Genomic DNA, 20,544 nt, shown 5'->3' on the forward strand with positions numbered 1-20,544 from the left:
AAACAAGCGCCCACGGGGATCCCCGGGGCCCCTCCCGTCGGGACCGGGGCCGGGACCGGGGCCGGGACCGGGGCCGGGGCCGGGCCGGGGCACCCCCGGGCCCGCCCCTTTCCCCGCCCGCCTCCACTGTGGCGCCAAGCGGCGAAAGGAGAGGGATCACGGCAGCGGCGGAATGAGCCGACCTCAGCCCGGCCAGAGCCAGAACGGGTACGCGGGTGGAGGAGGCCAAGAGGCATGGGGGGATTGGGGGGGAGCCCGCGGGAGGCTTTTCCAAGCTCTTCCCGTCCGTCATTCCCCTTCCACCGGCACCGCGCTCTCCTCCTGCTGCTGCCGGCTAAAGTTTCTGCACCCCGGTCCGGGCCGCTGCGGTGTAGCCCGCCGCGCCATGCGGCCGTCCCGGCGGCTGAGGGCGGCAGGGAGGGAAGCCGGCGCCCTCCGCGCCAGGGAAGAAGAAGAGGGAGGGAAGGTGGTGTCCTAGGAGGGAAGAAGAGGCAGGGAGAGGAGGGCTCTGCGGAGCTGGGGGCGCTCCCGGGCCGCGGCCGAGCCCGGGGAAACCCGTCCCGGCGGGGAGGCGTCTCTTGGAGCCTCCGAAGGCCCCGTCTGTTTTCCTTGGGCTTTGTAATCGCTGGGAAGCAGAGCAGGCAGGGTGTTTCGTGTTCATTATTGCCGGAAATGGAGACCAGCGTGAGCAACATGCAATTAAAGTCATAAGTGACGGTAAAAGCGAAGTACGTTCAGTGAAGGGAGACCTTCTTGTACTGCTCAATTGGGGCTCAGTATTTCTACACAGTGTTTATGTTTGCAGGTTTGGTGGGTTATCTCCCAAGAAGATTTTTAATATAGTTAATGTTCAATGCGCTGAGTATCGTTTTTCTCTAAGAAAGGTTGATTTTTCTCTCTCAAAACCTTCTCTCCTAGTAAGGAATAGGTAATGACCATATCTCAGTACCTAAATGAGGGGAAAGGCGAAAAGCCTCAAGTGAAGAAAATACCACATTCGTTTGATCTAATAGGGATCATAAAATATGAGACTTAAAGAAGAAGGTTATCTTGAAAGTCATCAAGAGCCTGTTTGGCTTTTGGGGAACAAGAGCATTGCTGAAGATGTTTATTTCTTATTTTTAATACACACTTTATTTTTTACCTCAATTTCTGTGATTCGAATGACGAAGTATTGATAGTTGGTCTTTAGGAGTATACTTGATACTGGGGAAAAGTACTTGTAAAATACAGTTGTAACATAATAAACATGACATCAAAGATAAGAAAGCAGAGGAAAAACTTAAGAAAGGGGTGGGTAGTCTGATACTCACCAGTTCTCTGGTTGTACTATATTGTTGTATAGCTGACCATCATAATTGTTGTATGAAAAGATTTGAGGTGATATATTCTGTTTTAGGATTCTCAATGAATTTTTTCATTATGGTAGGCCTTTTTTTTTTTAAAGTAGCTGAATGACATTTGTTCCTTTTTCAGATGGTGTTACAGCTTACTTGAAGCCTAGATGGATGAAAAAGAAGTGAAAAGGGAGGCAATGTTCTCTAATTACAGATTTTTTTTCTCTCTTTTCATTTGAAATACTGTTCTATACAAACTTTTCTCTAGACTACTAATTTTAAAAAATTTAAGTGTTTTTTTTCCCTCATGTTCTTCTTGAACAGAGTGTTTTTTCATGGCTTTCAGTTCCCATTATTTTTGTTCATAAGTTCTTATGGCTTATTGTAAGGGTAGGCCTTAATTGCCTGTTTTACAGCTAGCTGTGGTATTTTCTAGAGTAGCTTTCATTCATGCAATTATAGAACCTGCAAATGAGCATAAAGAAAATGATCAGCTGCACCAAATCCATAAACTTAATTTTCCTCTGTGAGCTTGACTGCTAGCCAAGGCCTTGGCTTCTGCTCAATCAGAAATTAAGTGGTTTATACCCACTTCACACTCCTGCATTCCTGTGCACTGAGTGGAGGGAATTATCTCGCCAAACACGGTGATATTAAGTAGAAGTAATTGAGTAAGGGCTTTGGGTTTTTTTTCTGTTGCCTTTGATGTAAACCTTCTGCTCATTTTTTAGATATGCTTCTCTCCCTGTGAAGTTGGTACTCTGAGGGACCTCCACTTACATACAGTTATGTATTTATTGGAAAAGTAAACACCAGCTTTTGTTGTGTTTTGGATAAATAGGGTTGCTGGGGAATAATTTAACAAAGGGAGAACTCACGACCTCTTAGTTCAGAGTACCACTGTCTTTCTGGAGCCCTTTCCCCAGCATGTTTTATTCACTGTAGTTCTGCACTGTGTTTCATCTCTCTCCAAAGACGTCACTGTGAATGTCATGTAGTTAGGAGCACATTAAACTGACCATAAAGTTCAATGGTGTTTTAGATTTTTTAAATCTGTTTTGTGAGGTATTTTAAATAATCAGTTAGCTCAAAAACTCTCCTGACGTTTCAGTTGGCCTGTCAAAGTTCCGTTTGGCATGAAGAGGTGTGAGGGAACGTCTTTAATCATTCCTTTCTGCTGTGAGCTTCTTGCTCTGTGAACGCTTTTTCCTTCTTGTTAGGATATAGCCCCAACCCTTTAGTTATAGTGACTCAAGGCAATTTGTGCTTTTTCAGAATCACATACTTGATTCATGTGTTTGTTTTGACAGTTGACAGTTACTGTTGTCAAATTATGAGAGAGGTGTTTGGGTTACACCAAGAGTGTGTGTTTCTCCCTCCTTGCAATGAGACAGTAGCCTTAAGGATGATCCTCATTCATTCCAAGAACAAGCCAAAATTGCTAACTTGTAATGTGCCACATATGAACTATTCAAAACCAGCAATTTATCTTTGGTAAATAGCACCCTGTAGGTTTCTAAAGTACGGTTTTATCATGTGCTGGCATTGTCTTCACTCAAATAGTGTAACCTCTTTATGACAAGCTAACTGCAACCCTCTAATACAGGTTTCTGGTTATAAAAATAATGATTAACTAAACACTCGCCTTCAAACATTTGTCTTCTGAAAGGGCTGGTGCTAGTGTTGCTAGGAGATGTCTTGCTGCTTGCAAGATGCACCTGTGATGTATTTTTCTGCATGGCTGTACCTCGCTAGACAGGTGTCTCAGCCTTAAACTGTAGTCCCGGGTAAGAGGAGCCCAAGACATACTGTGCCCCTTGTATTTTCATAGGCTAGTCATTACGCTTGGGATGTTCCATTGGTTTGGTTTTCAAGTTGTAGCAATAATAGGTGCGAGAGTTTGGGGAAATTTCTTTGAATTTGATCTTTTCCTTGAAATTTTCAAAGCTTAGATATATATGGGGTTAGGTATATCTGTCTTTCTTCTCTTCGAGCTGAAAAGCACAGCAGTTCCCCTGTTGTGTCTTACACAGTCCAAGCACACAAGAGGAAATGATGCATCACCTTTTTTTCCTTCCTCCTTCCCCCAAATATAACCCTTCAGTGCAGGGAAAGAATCAACCTGTTGTGATGATTGTATACATTATATCTAAAGGCAAAGTTGTTGAGCCCGTCTCCTGTCAGTGTTAGAAGGCTTTCATAGGACATAATCTCAAGGGAAACTTAGCAGGGGACTATTGGAATGGCCTTAGATTTTTGGTGGTAAATATTGTAACAAGAGGCAAACTTATGGTGATAACTGTACGGTCAGAAATGAATGACTGTAGAGGAAGCTACCAAACAGAAATCTAGCAAGCACTTGTTGTAGGCAGAAGTACAAAATAACTTTGATTAGAGGCTTGCAGTTACCACAGCCATCATAAAAAAGGTTATGTTGTTTGGGTGAGAAGAATGCCAGTACATGACATACATGACTCTTAGAAATATGCAAGGTGTTATCTGTAAAGGATAAATTGCTCTGTCTTGGAATAGCTCAGTGACTCTGAATACTTCAACTTTCTTATCTGAAACTGAAACTTGTAACCTCACTTGGATGCTTTTTTCCCAAAAGGAAATGTTGCATATATAAGTTCCTGGAAGGCACGTAACAGTGATAGTTTTACTATTAAAATATTAGTGTATGTGTGGTCTTAGCCACATTTTAATCCTGGTTACTGTAAATTTGTGCACGTTAAAAGAATAAAATTTGGAGTAGCTCTAGGTATGTCTTGCTTGCTGACGGCTGTTTTTTTCTATAAACTATAGTTTCAGCAATGAAGCATCCTGCAAAAAACGAGAAGATTATTTGGAATGGCCTGAATATTTTATGGCAGTAGCTTTTTTGTCAGCACAAAGAAGCAAGGATCCAAGCTCTCAGGTAAGGAAGCAACATATAATAATAACATAACCTAATCTATATACACATTGCATCAGATGCACATGTAGCACTTCCAGGGATTTCTTAATAAAAGTTATTTTATTGTACAGCTATTCCGTTTTTAACGTAGTCAGCACCTTTTGTTACAGAAATTATCTTACTGGGGCTGACCCTGTGTATAATTCTGTGTGTACGTTTGCGGCTTGGAGTTTTGTGAATCATCTTTTCATCTATAAGTTAAAATACCACTTGCGTTTTTTTCTCACCTTTTTCCAGTAAATATAGTCACTTTTAGAGAAGGATAAAACTGCTGAAAGTTTTAAATTGTGATTTTTTAAGACACAGCATTTTACAAGTTCCTTTTCCTTACCTGTATGAGTATTTGTTTGTTCTTGTGTTGACAGTAGTTTTCTTCTAGTTTGGTTCCTCCCTTGGGATCCCCTTTTTCCCCTCTGCTTCACTGTCTGTCCCCATTTTTTGCATCTTTCATGTGCCTCTGTTCAATCTTGTTCAATATTGATTTGAGGCAATTGATACATCAGAAACATGATGTTCTGCGGGATCCAGTTGTCCTGTTAGTCTTCCTTTGTGTGAAAAAATTCAGGAAACAGATCCCAGAAAAACAATCTGTTCAATTACTCGCTGCCTTCTGTATGTTACGGCACTTGGCTCACTGAAGGGTTTTCATTTGGGGCTAAATTTTAGTTACCAAGAGCTGGTTGATAAACAGGCTGTGTGAATTAAAATCACTACTGTTGCCATTTCAGTAAATAATATGGGGAGAAAAGATAAAAATTGGACACTTTATCATTCCATAAGAAGAGTCCCTGTATGGACTTGGATTGAAGCAATGAAAGGTGGGAGCTAAAAGGTCTGGTATTTTTAGTGCATGTTTGTGTAAACAAGCCACAAAGGCTTGTGAGGCCTGCACAAGCCAACAATACTGTATTTCTGTTCAGTCTTTCATACCTTTTCTTTTCCTGCTGCTGCTGGAAAAACTAGTTTGGGGAGTTGAACTGACAAGTTTACTAAGGTGAGATCAGTGCTGTTCCCTGAACTAGATTCACTTCATAATCAGACAAGGAAGTGCTGGCAGGCTGGGATGGGAATGGCATGACCAAAGGGGTAGCTGGGTTGCCTCCGCCCTCATTTATGTTAAAGCCACACCAATTAGGTACAATTGTAGCCTTGCTCACTAGATGGTATGGCTTAATATATTAAGTGAAACTTTTATCACTTAAATGAAAATTGTAGGACTAACTATTATCGCCTCATCTTTGCTGTTGATACGTTGTTTTTCGTGCTGTTGGTACTATATAATTCTGATTTTATTTAGGTTGGTGCCTGCATTGTAAATTCAGAAAACAAGATTGTTGGAATTGGCTACAATGGGATGCCTAATGGTTGCAGTGATGACGTACTACCCTGGACAAGAACAGCGGCAAATAGACTAGACACAAAATATCCTTATGGTAAGGCTTCTTGTGGTGGACAGGTTAGACTTGTGATATCTGTAACTGTGAAAGTTCAGCTGGTAAAGTATTGATCAGTTTTGCTTCCACTCACTTGATTTTGTTAACGTGCCTACATGTGGTACAGCAGGATAAAAATCAGTCTTTATGAAAGGCTGACTTCCTGGTGAAATACGTTCATAAATATTAGCTGGTTTGGATTGGATAGTGAAAGCTTGTAAATATAAAGCAGCTCATTAGCACACAGTTGCAGTGTATGCAGAGGATTGCTGCTCCTGTGAGTTCGTCTCCACAGAAATTACAGAGAGCGTGTATATGCAAAACAAATAATTGGGTCTAAAATGCAGGTATTAAAATTGTAAACCCCAGTGGCCATGAGAAATTTCCATGTCAGGTGTCAACGGCATAGGTAATACCTATTATGAAGGAACTGAATTTTGTTTGTCCTGAAGTGTGTCATTGCATTCCATGCCACTTTTGCCTCATGTGGTGTGCAGTGGATCTACCCGTCCATGGGTGGGGTGACCTTTGTTGGTTATTTCAGCCTCTGATTCGATTCACATGTACTAAACGGGCAAACAGAATGAAGAGCAAGGATGGTTTTGTGGTGAATGTGGTTGAGTGCTGCTTAGGATCCTGTCTTTGTCTTTGCAGTATGCATAGTTTGGCCTTCTGTAAGTGTCTTTTGAAGGGTCCTCTGAATCTCGGTGCACCTGTCAGCAGGGCTGTACAGTTCCTCCTCTGAGCCTGGTGTGGTTTGCAGGAACCAAGGAGACTGGGCTGCCTCAGGCTTCATGCCATGCTTGCTGTCTTCTGGGCATGGAAATGGAGTTGAGCTGCCTTGTGCCCTGCAACAGCCGATATTGGGAAGAAACCTTCATTAGGGCTGATAAGAGACCGTACAGTCCCTGTGCTTCCTTAAGTCCTCCTTCATCTTTCTGTACCCACTCCAGCTCCTGCTGCATCTCTGTGGGTGAGGCTGATGCAGCAGAAGACATGGGCACAGGAAAAACAGGCATTATAGGATCTCCTTCACCCTGTGCTGCAGCTCAGCTGTCCTGGGCTCAGGAATGGCTGGGGGAAAAATAAAAAACCAGAGCAAGAGCCTTGAAAAATTTTTCCTTCTCCCTGCATGGGTGGGGGGACATAAGCACCAGAGTTCACCTTCTGCAAAGAAACACTGGCTCTTTTCTAGTGTACAGTATTTATCCCTGCCTACTAATTCTGTTTCTCACTTGTAACTTTAACAATTGGTCTGATGATAGAGAAATTAAACTTGCATGAGTTTTGACATTGCCTGAGTTCACCCAGAGCTCTCTCTAAAAACCAGCATTACATTTTCTGGTTTCCCATGGCACTGAAGTGGAAGATGATATGCAGTGGCTCAGCACATAATTCATCAGTTTGATATTTTTGAGTTCCTAAAACCCCAGTACTTTGTCCTTGTTCACTTTACCAATTTATTATAAAACCTCCAGTGTTAACTCTTAAGCTCTAGACCATTTCCTATTATTTTTCATAAGAGATGTATTCCCAGTACTAGGGCCAAATTTGAAGTCTGCTCTAAACCACTATTTTTTACATATAATGCAGTGATCATAATGGTACAACTTGATATGACTGCTCTTTATTTATATAGGATGAGGAAACAAGTGTTAGCCAGTTGATTAAATATAAAGCACTGAAAACGGAATATTGATTTTGGTTGAACCTTTATGCTGCTGTAAGATCTCAGTTCTGAACTAAGATGGGTGTGGGTGGTCTCTGGCACCTGAGCATGTTCCAGGCACTTTAAGCTGACCAATTTAAACTAAAAGTGCTGTGAAAAATCTTTGTACAGGATGACCTGAGAATTTTACTTCTTTGGTTAACTCTGCCTCCAAAAGATGTGGAGCATGTGATGTTTAAAAAATTCACTGACCAGTAACAGCTTGGAGAGACAAGTTGATTTCTGGAAATTGGTCTAACTACTGCCTTTTCTCCTCAGAATCCTAATCTTCACCTCATTAAAAAAAATCACAACTTTGTAACACGAAGTGTCTGCTGTGATGAATAAACAACCTATTTTGTAATTCACAGATCATTTAAACTCTAGCATTTTCTTATTAATCTTGATAGCATGGTTGACAGACCAGACAAGTATATATAAAAAAAAAATCTTCTTGTTTAAAAAATTTTGAGACACGTAGAATTGCTGCTAAAATCTCATTAAACTGTCATGTTTTCCATTCTGCTTTTGCTAATCATCACATCATTTGTGTAAATTGAACTTTTTATTCTTGCATTTTCCTGACTGGCTTGTTCAGGGATGGTACAGCCTTCCTGTGTGCTCCATGAGCTAACTGTGGGAATGGTGGCACTTTCATCCCTAGAGCTGCAGTGAAGCTTATTAGATGAAGGTGATGGTAAATGTGCATGTACCACCACACTAAGTTGGAAGGTGTTTTCTAGAGCTACTTCATGTTATCTGCAGTGCTACAGAAAAGGGCTGGGGGAGGATCTGAATGCTGACCTCCTGGTCTTCTGTGAGTGTTGTAGGTGAGGCATAGACATTAGCTCACTTCCCATCTGTTTTGGACCATTCTGCCTAGCTCTTCCTAGAACAAAGCCTGAATATTGCTCTTCCAGTGGTGCTCCCAAAGGCAAGGTGGAAGAAAGGCTGCAAGAAAACAGTCTTCCTTTATAGGCCTATAATGCAAAGCTTGCTGAGATGGTATGCTTAACCCTCCTCCTTCCCTCAGGCCATACTGGGGGATATGCAACTCATACTCTGTTTCGTGCTCTGAAAATACCTCTCTGGTGGGCTGCAAAAAAGTTATCTCACTTCTTTATGCACTTTGAACCGAGACATACAAAATAAGTCTGTGGTGTCGTGGGACTCTTGAGACGTGGAGCCTTGAGGAGACCCAGGGCCAAGTGCCGTGTAATGCTGATGGAGCCCTGGGTGACACGAACACGAGCCAGTCTGTGCCAGTTGGCCTCAGGGCCAAGGGTCAGTCTCTGGCCCTGTCTGTTTAGCAGCAGAGACATAGTAGGGGATTGGACCCAGAGGCTATCTGTGCAGAGGTGTGTTAGATGATCCTATAATAAATTTATTGAGCTCCAGCAGAACTGATGGATGCATTGACCCCACATCTCTGATCAGATTCACTCTTTCATGGCTAGAAAACTTCCAATTTCCACCCTAAATTTATCTGTGGGTAGTTTATAAGTTCTTGGTTTTGCCGGGATTGTTCTTCTAGCTTTTCTTACTCGCTGTGATTAACCCTTCCTCCTTTCCTCCACATTTACTGACAACTGTTACCTTTTGAACTTCTGTTGTAAGGTTAAATCAGTCCTGTCGCTCTTGAATTTGGCTGTTTATTTAAACTTGTTGGTTTGAAATTCGCCAGTGTCTGGGCTATCTCTGTCTGCTGCAATACACTGTACATACCTATCCCACCCCCTCAAGTGTGGGTTCTGCTCAGCTCACTGTTAGGGACAGGGTTGTGCTTGATTAAGAAATCTGGGTGTAACCTGAGCTTCTACCGAAAGAAGGCATTAAAATGTGGTAGGTAGTGCTCACTTTACCTTAAGAGGATGCAAATGTTGGCAAGGCATTTGGATATTACAGGAATAGTGACTGTAGATCACCTCTATTGATACTATGCATTCCTTATGAGAGCCTTGAAGCGGATTAAAACTTTCCTTCTAATTGTAGTGTATATTTGAACAGTTAGCAGTATAGCCTTGTTATGTCAGAAAGCACAGGGCATTTTTGCAGAATGCCATTTTTCACAGCACAAAATCAGGATTTTCTTGTTATGTTGGAACTGGCTGTTTCCAGGCTGCCAGTCAGTGACAGCAGCAGGGATGTGTCTGTGCACATGAGAGAAATGGAAGGCCAGTTTTGAATACCTGCTTTACTAAGATGTTGTTAAAAGCTCTTCCTGATGCATTGTGTTCAGTATTGTGAGCAGAAGCTTCTTAATAATTAGGCAGAATTCTGGCTTTTAGAGTCAAAAGTGTGCCCTCTGTTTCTGTTAGATGAATCCAAGGATTTGATGATGCTCAGTTTCCTCTCACCAATCATTTAAAATACTACATTTTTCTCCTATTAACGCAAATATTCCCACTAATGTTAGTTGCTGTGCTCTTGTTATGCCCTCTGTCTCCACTGTAATCTAAGAACATCCATTTGACAACCAGTCTCTAATTAAGAGTTTTAAATTGACTGGCAAATTTAGAAGCCTCTGAGCAATACAGAAAATACTGAGTAAATATGCTTACAAATATTTATACAGGTTCAGATATGGTAAAATATGTGCTGTGACAAAAAGTATGCTCTAATTGAACAGTACCTGCTGTGTAAAATGAAACAAACTGTTATCAACATTTCCTCATGTTAGGATTATGAGCTTTTTGTCAATTTTTCAGAGGAATGAACACTCAATATTCAGGCAAATGTTAGTTTTATAGAAGCTGTTATTTTGACAGCACAAAATTTGATAAGGCACTCTGAAGAGGTGTGATGCTCTCTCTCTCCAGTTGGCAGTGCAGAGCTGAGACTTCATCTGGAAAGGCGATCTACAGAAGACAGTCTCCACTTACTCACTCTTGTCCTGCATGGATTTGTGATGTTCACAAATGGGCTGAGCAGTTCCCGTCTTCACTTCCCAGTTCTCCTTATTCATGGAAGAAAGCAGTGAGGCTGGGGCTGTTCCTTTTATCTTAGTGCAGTCTGAAGAGGCTAGGACTCCAATAGAATCTGGTGGTCCTATCCTTGCCTCTGTGCCCTGGCTACAGCTACTGCTCTTACCCAACGCACAGCAAGAAAGAGACCAGCAGGAAGGGCCGAGGGCAGTGTCAGCCCAGCATCAGTGTCCTGCCTGCCCTTAACGCAGTGACCAGCAACCATCCCTACACTTCCACAAAGGTTGAAAAAGAAATAATGTTGTTCTACAAGTTCCAGATTCATCAACCATTGTTGCCAGTGGTTGTCATTCCAGATTCCATTCTTTTAATTAATATTTTAATGCCTCTCATGATTTTTGCTGTATTCAGTGTCAGAGACCCAGCAAGTGAAGGATAACTGGTAGGTGGAGCTTGCACAAAGATGGAGTGGACGAGGGATGAACATGAAAAGGTGAAGATTTTACCAAGAGACTGCATAGAAGTGGGCCAAATTACAGAACTCCCTGTATCCGTTCCTATGCCAGGTTTATGTTGAAGGATGCTGTGCTATTGGCATGTGTCTCTACTGGGAACCCATAATATTTGCCAAGTTGGTTGATATGACAGTGTAAAGACTTACATTAATAAATAGTCAAAACTTGCTGTGTGACAATCTATATTAATTGAAATGTATTCTTTTCAAATGTAACACTATATTTAGTGCATATTTTTTCTCAAAATTCCTAGTCTGGCTCAGTAATTAATAACATTAAAAAGTCATTCCCTCTAGCCCTTCCTCTGACTGCTTCTTTAAAGGTTCTTTAAAGTTATAGTGGTCCCTACCATGTTCTTCATCAAGCATGTAACCCTTTAAACAGTATTAAGAAACACTTTGACTAGTCCTGTGGTTCTTATAAAATTTCTAGTCAGAACACTTTTAGTAGGTGGAAAGAGTGCTTCTGACTCTGCAACCCACTGAGAACATGTTCATGTTAAGTGTTCAATCCCCCAAAATTAACATTTATAAGTCAAGTAGGGGTCTCCTAATTACTCATCCTTAAACCCCTCTTAAGTAGGGGTTTAAGGATGAGTACTGCCTCGTATATGCAACACAAACCAGTATGCAATGAGAAGAGATAGAAACACTAGCAATTAATACTACCAGTAATGAAGCAGTCATTCATCTGCTTTTTTCTTTTTTTTTTTTTTCTTTTTTTTTCCTTTTCCCTCTCCTGAATATAGTAGCAGGTGGTGGGAATCTCAGAGCACACACTTAACTTCTCATTGCATGGTTATTTCTTCAGTTAATGAAGCCTTTTGAGAATACTTTTCAAGCCACTTTTCCAGAATGGAAACCAGTGTTGCAGACTTATTATGTTGGCTATATGTGAATATTATTAAAAAAAAAAAACAAACCAAAAAAAACCCAAAGCCCCAAAACTCTGGAGCCCCTCATAGGGTATTGTAAAAATTCTTAGTTTTACTAGTCTGTTTAAATGTACATATTTCAGAGTTCTGAATACTGTGTACCTGTGAAAGGTTATTTTAAGTTATCTTTTTACTATCTGAGAAAGAGCTATTTGTAACTATTAGCAGGAGCTCTTAAGAGTTTAGAAAATTTTGTAACACCCCAAATGCAAACTAGTTAGTCACTAACAAGAGAGATTTTTGGAGTCCTGGATTTGTTTTCTGTCTCCTAACAAAGCTTGGCAGGTCTATAAGAAAAATCTGGGGATAATAGACTATCTCACCTTATCAATGCCAATTGGTCAGAGAGAGGTGAACAGGAGTAAGAGGGAATTAAGAGTGATGGGACAAAGCCTAAAAATATTTTTCTGATGCCTAAACCTTCTAATTGACCATCTACCATAATATCCCTTAGGGGGGCGAGTAGGCCCCTGTAATCTGGGGAAACATATAAAACAAAGACACGTTATATATAATGATAGTTCCCCAGAATATTCTTGCAAGTCACAGCAACTGAGCCAAATGGCTTGGTATTTAATTGCCCAGTAGACTGAAAAAAAGTAATACTGAATGGGAAAAGATGACTTCTGGCATTGGTGCAAAGTTCTAGTCCCATACTGTTTTCTGCAGTAAGTTCAGTAAGAAATACTTGGTTAGGCTACTGCGTGCATGAAAAACCTTCCTCCTTTTATATTTGAAACAGAAGCCTGCCGGATCTGTTGGAGCCCTGACTAGTTTTTGTCCTGGAATGATTAGTCTGTTTCTTGTTGCTGGTTCTGTGTCATCTGTCCACATTGTAATTGTTGTTGTGATTGTTCTTAAACTTCAGATTCTGCTAGATGGTCAAGAAGCAAGATTTCTCCTTTTCCTTGCTCCAGCTGATTATCTTCCACAAATTATTTTTGGCCTGATCTTGTTTTTGCTTCGGAAGAGGTTTGTTGTTGAAAGTTTGTAGAAGTCTGCCAGAAGAACCTTTCTCTCTCATCAGTGCAGGAAGGAAACTTGCTGCAGTACTAATAATGAAACTTGTCTAGTTTTATGGCTGAAAATTTCTGAGTTTTAATGATGGAAAAATATTTACTGAAGGAATTAGTTTTAGTGTTTTTTAGTTCTGTGAGCCTTTGAAAACATCCTTTCTGGGGGCCTTCAACATTTTAGACTGCTGCCTAGAACATAAGTATAGTGTTCAGAGAAACTTAAAAATGATGTTTCTGTTCTGTTGACATAACCTAGTTCCAGCTGTGGAAATAATGACACTCATTTTCACTCAATACTCTGCAACTCCAGAAAAATAATTCTCTGACTCTTTATTGTGAAGGCTACATAAGATTGTTGCAACTTAGTAATATACATGGAGTTCAGCATATTTTCCAGGATTTCTGAATATATAGGTTCATATAACTGTCTGTCTTACACTTAATGGCATATATTTAAAATATAGTGTGACCCGATAACAACTGCAATAGAAACAATAATAATAGCAAAAGAAACCTTAATGTGATGGTGCTTGGCTTTTGGGCTGTTTTTTTTTTTTTTTTTAATTTCCTATTTTTGTGTTAGTTTCTGGCTTTACTGGTTATGAGAAGCTTTGTGGACAGCATATCACGGGCATGGTAGAAGCCAGTACTGAGCTTTCTTTATCAAGTGTTTGGTCCTTTGTGACTCGTCTGCATGGGAAAGTTTGTGTGCTGTAAGTTAGGCTGTAAATTTGTAGTGCATTAGCTGTTACATAGAAAATTCCAGGTAGACACTCAGCACATACGGAAAACATTTCCATTCAGCAAGGATTCCTGCGTGTTGAAGGTACTGCACTCAGTTATTTGTGTGGTGAGATCATTCATACAGAGGTCAGCATACAGTATCAAGTTTACTGTGAAGTTGTGCTATGAAACTGTGTCTGTTTTAATCTTTGTATGGACGCAAGGGAGAGGAAAACTACTTTTTAAAAAATCTGTTCTTCAAAACGAGCAGTGGAAAAACTTTTAATGTTGTCTCTAAATGAGCTCAAACCCACACCACACTTCAGCATCTGTTTATATAGTCAGGGCAGCAGGCAGTTTCTTAGTAGGTAGGTATATAAATTATGCAACTTGCTCTTATTCCTAGGAGTAAACAGGAAGTTCTCGTGGAGATCGTAATGGTTTTTTTCAGAGGTTCGTTGTGGATGACACAGAAACTGTGCTCTTCTCACCTGTGTTAGTAACACATTAGATAATCTGCTGATGTGTATCCTATAAACACTTAAACCCTAAGGTGCTGTCTGTCCAGAAAGAGCTGTTTGTGTTACGGTGAAATAAGGCAGGCTGGTCTGTTGCTACCTGGCCTATCTCAAATCCATGGAGAAACACAGGACTTTGTTTTCGTGCTTGGGAAGTCTGGCACCTTTTAATGAGCAGTAAAGTCAGTTTAATATTAAAGCTGGGACGTTTTTATGGTTGAGTGTGTCTTGTGTATTCTGGGGGTGAGAGAATCATGCAGCAGCGCTGAGCCGTTCTGAGACCCAGAGGACAGAGCTGCTCAGTTTTACTTCGCGATTCTCCTGCCTTTAAGAGCGCACAGCGCACTCTTACAGCCATAAGACTGCTCCTATCTGTGCATGTAAACACATAAATGAGCTGTTTTATACTGGCAATTAGATACTCCAGAGAGTTGTGAAGCTGTGAGATATTGCTCCACTTAGGGTGGTTGCAACTACTTGGCCCACAGCCTGCGGCTTTGTTGCCTGCAATAGGTGTTGGCAAATGGCAACGCTAATGCACTTAATGATATCATTACTAATCGGCAGCCTGGTCAGAACAATTGACCTTCATTGATCTTGGTGTTTCTGCTCTTATTTCTTCCTCTGCCCTCTATGACAAGCTGTGCACGCTATTTGCCTTTGAAAAGGTATAAGCAGCTATATTGTAACACTTTAATTTTAGTTTGACTGATTTATTTTAATGACCAGTATTATGAATAGTTTCTTTTCCTGTTTAATCAGTGTGCCACGCCGAACTGAATGCCATCATGAACAAAAACTCAGCTGATGTGAAAGGCTGCAGCATGTATGTTGCCTTATTTCCATGTAATGAATGTGCAAAGCTCATCATCCAGGCAGGTAAGCAGGAGTGCCTGATTTTTCAGGGTTGCAGTGCTGCCGGCTCATTGGTATCTTATCATAGATGTATTTGATGTTGAATTGCTGATCTTAGATCTAAATTAATTGCACTGTCGACTTCATAAGATGCTACTTGTGGGGTTTTTTGCATCTGAATGGTGCCAAATTCTTCCAGTGCTAATTGCATCTTCTGTGATTCTAATCGTACTTCTAATTTAGGTTTGTAACTTCTTAGACCAGGAGCTGCCAAAGAACAACACAGACTTTGCATATAATTACTGTCAATTTTACTGTGCTCTGACACAATGAATAGAGTAGGGGCAGAAAGAAATAAACTTCTGCATGAGAAAAGGTCTGCTGGGAGTATATACATGAAATTTTAATTTGAATGTGATGCATGGTAGATATTTGAAGATTTTAAAATATCTTTGCTCATAAATGTCATAAGACTTCTATGATCCTACTTTAATTATGTCTTTCATTACAATTGTTATAAATCTGTGCCACTGCAGCAAGTGTGCTGGCCTAAATGTGTCTCCTTTTTTCACATTAGGCAGCATCTGCAGCAGGCTTCAGTTCCGTAAAAATCTCTGCTTAAAGTAGCGTATATTTTGCTCATGGAGTGAAGTCATGCTATCCCAGCGTGGATCACTGTTCAGGGGAGTTTCACTACTGATGGCCACAGGAATCTAGGAATAAAGTAGTAAACAGAACGCTTCTTTATTTTAGTTCAGTAGCGTTTGAAATAGAGGGGTGAAGAGGGAAAGATGATGGTATTCTGCATTTGTGCTACAAGTCCCTTATTTATAGAATCAAAATCAAATGGTATTCAAGGTAGATTGGCTCCTTGTTCTCAATGTAGTCACTCATCCTTTTCCTTATGCACTTAGATCAACACTAAATTACAATGTATTGATATTCATGTTGTCTGGCAAACGCAGGAAGATGTTGATAGGCTCTGAAACCTTGTGAATTCTTTTTTGAAGCTTTTATATTACTCCCCTGCCTAAGTAATTGAGGCATAGATCATTCAGCAATTTGAGACAGCATAAAACTATAAATAGAGGTGTACCAAGGAGTTCTAGAGCATGTGGGTGAATGCTGCCTTTCCTGATTTTGTGCTCCAGACACAACTATTTTTTTTCCAGTGTAATTCTAACATCTTTTCTATATGACTTGTTTAGGCATAAAGGAAGTTATTTTTATGTCTGACAAGTATCATGACACTATAGAAATGACAGCTGCACGGCGGATGTTTGATTTGGCAGGTATTATATACAGGTGAGAGAACTTTGAATTAACTTTATTTTTACTTTGGAAAGGGGGAAAAAGTGCTGTGTGAAAGAGACCAACTTTAGGAGAAAAGTTTTTCTTCTTTTCATTGTGCAGCATTTTATTATTTTGTAGTGTTTTTAGATGCTTTCCTTTGTAAAAGGTACTGGATTGACAGACTGTTGCACCATTCTTTTGCCTTCTGTATGGGTAAATTTCAGTTTCGTAATTGTAGGAGAAAATTGCTTGTTCTGATCTAGAATGCGACTGGAATTGCAAACGTGATGGTTGTTACATTGTACTCAGGAGAGTCATCAGTAACTCTGCTTTGAGCAGAAGTTAGACTAGATGATCTCCCAAGTCTCTTACAACTTGAATTATCCTACGATCCTATGAGTTGGACTGAAATGACCAGCTGATTTTTTTTTTTTTTGTGCATGTGTTTGAATGACCTAATCCTTATTGAAACTTTAGTATCTTTTTATTGCAGCGGATTTGGGCAGGTGTCAAAACTAGCCAGCCAAAATTATTTCATGGTGCCTATAGCTGTCCATGTTCTTTGGTCATCTTTTTTTGTAAGAAAAGCATAAAACCTGAAATATTTGCCTTAAAGTAATGAGAATCTGAAGAATGTTTGAAGAGTGGGGTTTTTTAAGACACTGACAGAGATACCTAAAGACAATCTGTTCAACAGTGAGTTTGATAGGAGTAACATGCTGTGGGTGAGGCTAATTATGCAGTCAGGGAGGCTTTGCAACTCTAAAAAGTTTCACAGTATTAATATGAAGACTTTGAAAAATTTGCAAACATAAGAGTTCTGACAGATAAAATTTTAGGATGAAAGATACCTACTGGGCTAAGAAACATCCATGGAAAAACACAGCAGTACTTGAAATTCAGTTTTAGTCCTTCAGTGTATTTCCTGTCTACTAAGACTATTTGACTAAGAAGCATAAATCATTCTCTTGCAAGTCAAATCTTATAACTTCTCCAGGGTGAGAAATGTTTTTTTGCATTTCATATTGCTATTCTGGACAAAGCATTCAGGAGTTTCTGTGGTCAGCAGCATGTGCTTTTCTGTGTTGACTGTTACTTATCCTTGTATTGATTGCTAAGGATGTAGGTGGTACTTAATGAATCTCTTGAACTGAACTGCAGAGCTTAATTAGGCTCTAAATCCACACTATTTGCATAATCTTTTGTTTACTGATAGATTGGAAAATATATTCTGGGTCCCCAAACACCTTCCTTGCTAATTGCTGTAGCAGATGCTCTAATGATAATAAAAGGAAACATTTTGTGGCTGTATTAATTTTACAGTTCTGAAGTTAAAATTTTTAAATGATTCCCTCTTAACTAGTTTGGTTTGTACCCAGTATGATGCATAATGTGATCTATTCCCCTAGCACAAAAAATATTTTAATATACTGACACAAACTTTGAAAGTGTTTTTGAAAACTTGGCAGGAAAAAATTAATCAAAATATCAATATTATCAAAATATATTCCAAATATCTTTTATATATGTGCATACGGTATATTAAATATTTTTCTGTATACCTATATGTGTACTTACACCTGTAAATATATATTAAAAGTGTTTGAAATATTAATATATATGAACAAAAATCCCAGCCATAGTAACATGATATCACCACCTGCAGCTAAGCTGTTAAAAGTCCTTTGACTCCTGGGTAATTTATAAACTCCAATAGCTGAAGAATGTACAGGCTAACCCACCCCTTGTGTCTTTTTGTCTTAGTCTTTCTTGTCCAGGTTTCTCTCAGTATGGTGTACTATAATTGGCTCCCATAGAGAAGAAAACTATGTGAGTCCAAGGATGTGTGTTTCGGTGGTTTTTTTTTTATTCCTTCAAAAATTTAGCTGGAACTAAAGTAAGCAAAGTGTTTTAACTACTCACTAACTAATATCTGTATTTTTCTTTTTTTAAGGGAATTCAAGCCAAAGCGTAACAAGATCATCATCGACTTTGATTCAATTAACAGTAGACCAAGTCAAAAGCTTCTGTGAATTATGTCTCATTAAATCTTTAGAAGAGTATGATTATCCTTTTCTAAAAAGCTGCTAATGCCTTTCATCTTGAAGTTACTTGCAACTTTTTAATGGCTTCTGTAGCTAAAACAGACTTATAAGAAATCCAAGGTGTAAAATGTCCCACTCACTTCATCTTGTCATGTGGAATCTAAATCTACTCAAAAAATTTTCATGCCTCTATCAAAACAGTTTAAAAAGTGGAGACTCGTTGATGAGACAATATATTTGAAGAAAACTGCTCTGATTCTTCTCGTATTCATCACCACATGCTCTGATGGGCTGTCAGCATTGATTTAGGCTCAGTTTAACAGTAGTACGCACCAGCAGTAAATTGGAATATGCTAATATATGTTGATCTCTCTGTTGGATATGTGGATCTAAACACTTGATCCTAATAAGGGACAAAAAATGTTATCCATGCAAATGTTAATCTCCCAACTAGCTTAACACTAATATTTAAAAGGTTTTACAGCTTTAAGAATGTGTGGCATTCTGCATGTGTTATCCAACAAATGAAATAGTTATTTTTCTTTTAATTGCTGTCTAACACTGCTATACTTGGGGAGGGGTGACAGAGGAAGCTGTTCTGAGATTTGTCTATGCCTGATGGAGCTTTACAGGTGCTTTCAAGTGCTTGTTTTCGCCAGGACTCCAGAACTGGAGGAGATGAGGGAGTAAATAATTTGACTCTTTACCTTTGGGACTTTTACTTGGAGCTTGTTTTCATGCATAGAAGGAAATAATTTTATTCGTCTAAATGGTTTCTAGATAATCCAGCAAAGCTCAGTCTTAACTCAACCTGTAAGGTAACTGAATCATATTTTGTCCTTTGAGAGAAATTGGAGATAGTCAATCCATATCCAGATCTGTGCCAAAAGAGGTAATTATGGTGTTAGCTTGTTTCCCAGTGCTGACATAGTGCCTCCATTTTCATAAGTGTTGCCTAAAATAATACCCTTTTTAATTTTATCTTGAGATCTGGGAATAGATTTGAGTTCCTTTTCTCTAATTTGAGTTTTAAAAATTAAATATGCCTAATGGTTTTGTTTAGATAACATTGGTGGTTGTTTGTTTTGTTGTTGGTTTTAGGTTTTTTATGTGGTTATGTTTCAATGAGCTTCTATTTTCTCTATAAAAGCCTTGTTTCATATTTTGGGACATTATGTAATTTGGCTTCATACCAGTATTATTAAAGTCTTATTAAAATCCACTACATTGAAGTAGACTCATTATTATAATATTAAGTCATGCGCTTGGCTCCAGAGCGCTGCTGTTTTTGCAATCATATGGAAAGCATATTTTGTGCATTTATGATATTACATAAAGTATAATGTTCAAGAACCATTTGACTACTAAAGGGACCACTGTAATGTATTATAAGATGTGTCCATTTATAAAATAATTTGAGTTTCTCTCTTTTTCCTACAACTGTTTTCCACCTCAAAATTGGTCTGTGGCTTAGTGCCAGGAGAAATTTGCACATATGTGTAGGGGGAGGGTGAAGCCTGAAAAATTACTTTAATAAAATGTCACTAAACCAGCTTATGCACATCTTTTTCTTTGGCCTGAATTAGTAAGTAGAAACATTTTGAGTTATACATGTCTGACATTGGGACAGAGGGGAGAGAAGCAGAATTTTTGGTTTTGGCAGAAAAATTGCTGTTTCCTTCATAGATAATTGCTGATCTAAGATCAGACTTCAAAGATACATGCATTGTGATTCTAGTTACTAAAAGTATTTTTATGTCTGGGCTTGCATACTGTGAATATATAATGTGCATGAAAACTCAGGAGTTTTTTGAAGCGGCGTCCAGGTGTTTTTAGGAAAGCACTTTTTTTTAATGATTGCTTTTTTTTTGTTTTGTTTCCTAAGTATTGTCCTGTTTGTGTAAAAAAAGGCAGTACTGGAGAAGAAGATTGGATTTTAAATTCCTCCTGATCAGTTTTTGATCTGGTAGAGGTACATATACAAGATATTAGAGGAATTGCCATTTGACTCAGGCTAGTAAGTGGACTCTGATTTCCAGGGCACTTTTATGGAAAGGGAAAGCATGTACACAACTCTCGAGACAGCACATGCTTAGTTTGAGGTTAATGTTTTAAAACAAATGTTGAGGTTTTGATCCTTAGTTTGTACATGTCTAAAGCACTGTATGCTTCTCGCTGTTTCTTGGTTTTGTTTTAATAGTTGAGGATAGTACTTGGATTTCCAAATAAAGAATAATTACTGGAGGAAACAAAGAAAATAGGTAAATATAATAAACCATGTTTCTGC

At 39.3% G+C, this 20,544-nt stretch overlaps 1 protein-coding gene across 4 annotated transcripts; it reads left to right on the forward strand.

The window, feature by feature from the left end:
* Positions 1–87: 87 nt before the first annotated feature.
* DCTD (dCMP deaminase) lies at positions 88–19,479 on the forward strand. Of its 4 annotated transcripts, none has more exons than XM_027879895.1 (7): positions 96–207; positions 1,477–1,527; positions 4,143–4,254; positions 5,591–5,726; positions 14,827–14,943; positions 16,128–16,224; positions 17,237–17,509. In XM_027879895.1, exons 2-7 carry the CDS (start codon positions 1,505–1,507, stop codon positions 17,328–17,330), a joined length of 579 nt encoding a protein of 192 aa, XP_027735696.1. In that variant the 5' UTR covers positions 96–207; positions 1,477–1,504; the 3' UTR covers positions 17,331–17,509. The 4 variants fall into 4 exon arrangements, with proteins under 4 accessions (XP_027735698.1, XP_027735695.1, XP_027735696.1 ...); XM_027879896.1 differs by lacking the exon at positions 96–207 and adding an exon at positions 555–641 and having other exon boundaries at positions 17,237–17,510; XM_027879897.1 differs by lacking the exons at positions 1,477–1,527; positions 17,237–17,509 and adding an exon at positions 18,167–19,479 and having other exon boundaries at positions 88–207.
* Positions 19,480–20,544: the final 1,065 nt, after the last annotated feature.

The sequence above is a fragment of the Empidonax traillii genome, unplaced genomic scaffold, assembly GCF_003031625.1.
Source record: "Empidonax traillii isolate 1590-97213 ecotype Southwest subspecies unplaced genomic scaffold, ASM303162v1 scaffold60:size2069287, whole genome shotgun sequence".
NCBI classification, from domain to species: Eukaryota; Metazoa; Chordata; class Aves; order Passeriformes; family Tyrannidae; genus Empidonax; species Empidonax traillii.

Excerpts from the sequence above, each read along its gene's own strand:
- DCTD (XM_027879894.1), top strand. The coding sequence starts at position 173 with ATGAGCCGACCTCAGCCCGGCCAGAGCCAGAACGG. Across the intron at positions 14,944-16,127 it reads AAAGCTCATCATCCAGGCAG|GCATAAAGGAAGTTATTTTT; the intron begins GTAAGCAGGAGT and ends TGACTTGTTTAG. Across the intron at positions 16,225-17,236 it reads TTGGCAGGTATTATATACAG|ATTGCTATTCTGGACAAAGC; the intron begins GTGAGAGAACTT and ends TTTGCATTTCAT.